General features: G+C 42.7%; 1 protein-coding gene across 1 annotated transcript; it reads left to right on the top strand.

Moving 5' to 3' along the window:
- Nucleotides 1–412: 412 nt before the first annotated feature.
- Nucleotides 413–5408, top strand: LOC121938072 (centrosomal protein of 120 kDa; the record flags this gene model as incomplete). Its single annotated transcript, XM_042481356.1, has 9 exons — nucleotides 413–569; nucleotides 1113–1227; nucleotides 1332–1476; nucleotides 2084–2232; nucleotides 2597–2794; nucleotides 2872–3096; nucleotides 4054–4306; nucleotides 4381–4570; nucleotides 5259–5408. Coding segments are annotated over 9 exons (1582 nt in total), but the record flags the coding sequence as incomplete, so codon positions are not given.
- Between the last annotated feature and the right edge of the window lie 558 nt (nucleotides 5409–5966).

The raw sequence follows: 5966 nt of genomic DNA, 5'->3' as shown, positions 1-5966 counted from the left end.
ATAATATTTTAATGTTTTTTTTTTCCAAGTCTTCTTGGCCTCTTTTTAAAAACTTTTTGTTTATATTTTTAACTGGTTTTCAGGTATTTTTTGTTTACTTTTTGCTGATTTCTTGCAGATTTCTGGGTCTTTTTTCCTGTGTTGTTTATTTCCTTCTTAACATTTTTTTGTAAGAAACTGGTGGAAAAATGTTTCGCCTGCAGGATCTCTTCATCCCACACAAGTTTATTTCAGCTCTTTATCTTGACTTTTTTAAAGTGTCTTTGAGTTGCCTGAAATGTGCTTTATAAATAAAATGTGCAATAATAATTATTTTATTTTAGTTTAGTTTAGTTTAGTGTAGTTTATTTCATTTTATTTTTGTTCAGGTTGCAGGGACTCATTGTCAAACATGCCGTGTGTCCTCACGCAGGTCGTCACTTCCCGAAGAGTCCGCGGCTCAGTCTCGTGGTGCAGGCGAGCTTCGATGGCGAGCAGCTGGCCACAGACCCGACGGAGCACCGAGAGCAGCCGCTCTTCAGCACCGAGCTGGCCTGGGAGCTGGACCGCCGGACGCTGCACCAACACAGGTCCAACTTAAATTTTACTTTAATACTTTAATACACATTCGCTTAATTTTTACATTAAGCAAAACAGAGAGATTTGAGAACTTAAATAATGGACATAATTAGGTTAAAGTAAACTGAATAACTGAAATAACTGAAATATATACATTTAAAGCTGAAATATATTTATTTGTAAAGCAGTAAATCTTTATTTTTTTTAATGTATTTATTTTTTATGTATTTATTTGTTTATTTATTTATTTTTAGGTAAGTAAATAATACACAAACATAAAAAATAATGACATGACTAATCTGACAAAAAATTAATAAAAACAAAACAAAAGGAAAAAAACATTTAGATAAAAAACAAAGTGAAAAAAATGATAAAATCATTTAAATTATTCAAATAATAAGTTTGAAGGGAAAAAAAACTAAATTTATACATTTAAGATATATTTCTGTATAAAGCAGCAAATTAGCGGAGCTGAAATGTTTAATTTTTATTTGTTTGTTTGTTAATTTGAAAATGTAAACTAAAGCCTTTGTTTTTTGGCGCCGTCCTCTCAGGCTGCAGCGGACTCCCATCAAGCTTCAGTGTTTGGCCGTCGACTCTGCGAGTAAGAGGAGCGAGAGCGTCGGCTACATCGTCCTCGACCTGCGGTCCGTGCAGGAGGTCAGACAGGTGAGGCTCCTCTCTGCGCTGGCGTCCGGTCCCTGCGCGCCGGGACCGGTACGGAGGCGTGTTTGGCGTGTTGGCGGTGATGTAACGTGTTTTCTGTGCGTCAGGAGCCGCGCTGGTTTCCGCTGCTGAGCAGCAAATACACCAAACAGAGGCCGGCGCTCCTCCTCGCCATGGCGCTGGAGAACGACACCAAGCCCTCCGAGCCCTCGCCTGATAGGTTCAAAGCCAAGAAAGCCCCGCCCCGACAAGGTCAGCCGCTTCATCAGTTTACTGCGCTTGTGCTGCGTGTGATTAACCCTTTCAGCCCGCTTCAGTATCGCTCGTATCGCCCTGCACAAAAAAATTAAGCTTTTTAAAAAATATTTGTCATTAATGTTATTTTCCTGCTTTCATTGAGGTTTTTTTTTAACCAGCATCAGTCCTGATCATAAATATCAAACATTCATTGATTTTCAGAATTTTAACCCTTTAAATGCCAGGTTTTTGTCATGATGGCACAATGTTTTTAGATTAAAAAAAAGATAAATCAATTATTTTCTAAATATTACTTAGCAAAGTAGATTATTATTTTTTGATGTTCAGTCTGGGATATGTCAGTGATCAGCAGCAACACACACACACACACACACACACACACACACACACACGTATATATACACATACTTGCCCAGTATCTGTGTCAGTATCAGCCGGGCTCTATCCGTGTTTTGAAAAGGTAGAAAACGTTTCAGGTAATTGTTGTCTAAACGAGCCTGTTTGTGGTTTTCCGCAGGCTCGTTTGTCGTCTGTGTGAATGAACTTTTTGACACTCTGTCCTCTTTGTTCGGTCCCTGTTGTCCCTCTGCTGCTGGTTCAGGTTCTCCTGCAGTCAGCGACCTGCTGCAGGACAGACTGGAGGCCACGCTGGTCCCGGAGCAGGGCTACCATCAGGTGGGACCCGCAGATCTCTGCTGCGACGTGTTCGTCCTGTCCGTCACCGTGGCCTTTGCTACCAAACTAGAACAGGTGAGAACAGAACTGTGACCTCTGATGACCTGCAGCCCGAGCCGCCAGCGCTTTCTTCTTCTTCTTCAGAAACTCTCGGCACATATAAACGTATCCGACCTCGGCTCTGTCGCTTTAAACGGTCTGAGAGGAATTAAAACTGCAACAATTAATCAGAAAAAAAGTTTGTAAAAGTGTTGAAATTCACAGTTGATGATCGTTTGAAAACTGAAAAACATCTGAGGATATTTTTATATTGCTTCTGTATTTTTTATCTGATTCTATTTAAAGTTATTTATTTTTTTCCTCCTCCGTGTTAATGAAGTTAAATTCCTTGTATGATTAAATGCTCTTGGCACTAAAACCTGATTCTGGTTGTCCACAGTTGATCCCCAGCACCATGAAACTGTCCTCGGAGGGGTCGGAGTTCTTCTTCTACTACTCTTTACTGGGGAACGACATCACCAGCGAGCATTTCCACAGCCTGCTGAGCCCCGACTTCGAGCCGGAGCGCGCCTCTGTGCGCATCCGCAGCAGCAAACAGATCCTGCAGAGCTTCCTGTCCCAGCAGCCCAGTTTACAGGTGAGAGTCGGAGCGAATTATTAACGCCTCGTTCGTCTCCGACGGCGTCCTCACTCGTCCCCGTCTGTCCCCCCCAGATCCACCTGTGCTGTGGGAATCGCTCTTTAGGCAGCACGGACGTCGCTCTCTCCGCTCTGGCCGCTCTGTCTGCGGATCTGGAGAACAAGGCGGCGACGGTGGAGGGAGCGTTCGTACTCCAGCCTCCGAAACGCACCAAACAGGCGGCGCCGGCTCTGCCCGCAGACCTGCAGCCGACTGTGGGCGTGGCCGTGACCCTGAGGAGGGAGGAGGTCGCACCGCAGGTACAGATCTGAACGCTCTTTTTTTGATTAAATGTGTCAACATTGAAAGGGTTAATGAGTACAAGTTTGGGGTGATGGAAGACGACAGGATCAGCTGGAGATCACACAATCAGTGGATCACAAATCTCGCACATTCTCTAAAGTTCACGACCAAATTTAATTTACTGTGTGGAGGTTTTGGGGAAATACGTGTAAAAGTTCACTGCAGTTACTGTCTATTAGAGCGGGACGATTCGGGAAAAAAGTCTCATCACGACCATTTTTTTCATATCAGTCGATATCGATATTTATCACGATATACATGTCCACGCTGGCTGTCGGACATGTCCACGCAGGAGCGGGCTGTTGGACATTTCGTAGGACGTTGTTGTTTTTAGGTTGAATGCTCCCGTCGTCTGTCAGTTCATTGTTTAGTTCATCTCACATATAAGAGCGGTTGGTAATTTGGCTGTTAAACATTTTCTCTATCGGTGCTTCTATCGGGGAAACTGGGACTTTTCTAATTTGTAAATATTTATAAAAATTAGAGGGCGAAATGTCAGATGTTTCCTTAAAAAAAATTAAATTAAATTAAATTAACTCAACAGACTTTAACTTTAAATTAAAGTCTGCAAACACATTGTTTGCACACAGATCTTTCGTCACTTTAATTTCCTTAATCTTCCAGTTCTCAGTGATTCTGTCTCTAATGTTTTTAGGTTTTTGGGTTTTTTTTTTAAAATCTAAAAACATAGCGGCATCATGACAGAAACCTGGCATTTAAAGGGTTAAAAATCTGCAAATTAATGAATATTTGGTATTTATGATTAGGACTGATGGTTAAAAAATGAACTCAACGAGAGCAAAAATACAAAAAAATTAAATAATATTAATGATATGAGTGATACGAGTGTGTGTAATATTAAAGTGAGCACTGAGGGTTAAAACACCTCATATGTCCTCCTGTCCTGTCTCTAGTCTTTAGGGACTAAAGAAGCAGCTGGGACACTCTTCAGCCCTCCTCCTGCTGTCCAGAGAACTCAGAGCTCCTCTCCACTCCGAAAACCCCCGGACTCCTCTCCTCCTGGTCCTCCTGGTCCTCCTGGTCCTCCTGGTCCTCCTGGTCCTCCCGGTCCTCCTGGTCCTCCTCCCTCGTCCTCTCATACGGAGAGTGAAGTGGAAAGTCTTCTGGAGGAGCTTCAGCGCGGCAGAGCGCAGGCGGAGCTGGCAGGTGAGGCTGGAAACACCTCGTCGGGACAGTTTGGGTCAAACAGGAGGACGAACACTGTGTCTGTTTGTGTGCAGCTGCAGATTCGGAGCTTCCTGAGCCGCCGCAGAGTCCCGCCGAAGCCGCAGCAGAAGCTGCAGCGTCGTCGGTCAGCGTCTCCGCTCCCAAAGTGTCCATCCCGTCCTCCGCCCACCACTACTGCTTCTCTCTGGACCTCCGCAGCCTCGGGAACCTCGGCCTGACGCACCCCATCGCCGCCACGCTCAGGTGAAGGACCGCGTCTTCATTTCTCTCTTTTTCTCCTCAACATCCTGGAAGTTATGATCAAATTTAACGGTGTTATTATCGTAACGATGAAGACAAAAGTCAAAAACAGCTTGTCAGTGTTCTTTAAAACGTGAGCTTCAGGAACATGGCGGGACGGCAATGAACAATGTGAGAAAAAAGGATCCAAAAATTAGCAAGAAATTGATAAAAATTCAATCACATAACATAAGTAGTTTATTTTAAAGAGAATAATCTAAAAATGAGTAAGAAAGAAAGAATAAATAATCATGATAAAAATAATAATGAAATAAAAAACGTACTATTATTATTAAAGAATTCTGTAACATAATTTTAAATATTCACGTATGATTATTGAAAATAGTTTTTCTCCTGATATTTATTTTTCTCCCCGTAAACCTTTTTTTCCCTAGCGTTTAAAAATTATTTTCTAAATCTACAGATGTTGCTCGTCGCCTTTTTGCCATCTTTTTTCTCTTCTTTTTTTTAAATGCTTGTGAAAGCAGCACAAGAAAAGCGATGGTACTCCGGGTTTTAAAGGGTTAAGAAAGTTTCGTGTGAAATTTTTCGGGTAATTTTGCCTTTTTTTTCCTCTGTCCGGTGCCTCACAGCGGTTTGATCTTTGATTTAGTGATTGTTCGGTGACGTTCGTGTTGTTGTTGTATTTCAGGTATTCGTATCCGTTTTTCGGCAGCGCGGCTCCCATCATGACCAACCCTCCCGTGGAGCTGCAGAGGAACACGGAGGCGTCTCTGCCTCAGTCCTACTGCGCCTTCGACTTCGCCGCTCTGCCGCAGCAGCTGCGGGACACTTTCCTCAGGTGAGGACACGCACAGAAACACCTGCATGTTTGACGCCCCAGCTGTCAAACATATGCATACACAAGGGGTTAATGATGGTCAGGTACTGTTGATGATTACGTGCTTCTGTGTTACACGGTTGTGACGGGCGTGGAGGGTTTTAAGGTTCGGGGAATATTCAGGGTGCAAACTTTGTAAGGGAAGTTCGGGGGAAATAAAAGCAAAGAATCGGACTCTGCTTCAGCTGCAGGATCCCTGATTCAAAGAAATGTTTTACAAAACAGACTGAAAGAAAATGCATTTATTAACAACGTTAGCTGGATGTTGTGCTTCACTTTGGGCTTCTGTGTTTTGGTTAACTGATATATTATAAAAAACATACATATATACTCGCTGCACATGTGGAAGGAGAAGAGATTTTTATTTGATGGTACGCTGGTAAATGTTCTGTACATGTGATGGAAGAGTGCTGTTGAATGTTCTTCATGGTTTTAATTCACTTCATTGAGATACTTTTCACCAAAACATGAGTATTTGTGTTTCCTGTATAAGTTCACCATTAAAAGTGATGATTTTTT

This window comes from Plectropomus leopardus, unplaced genomic scaffold (assembly GCF_008729295.1).
Source record: "Plectropomus leopardus isolate mb unplaced genomic scaffold, YSFRI_Pleo_2.0 unplaced_scaffold28380, whole genome shotgun sequence".
NCBI classification, from domain to species: domain Eukaryota; kingdom Metazoa; phylum Chordata; class Actinopteri; order Perciformes; family Serranidae; genus Plectropomus; species Plectropomus leopardus.
This window is presented reverse-complemented; position numbering and strand designations above follow the sequence as displayed.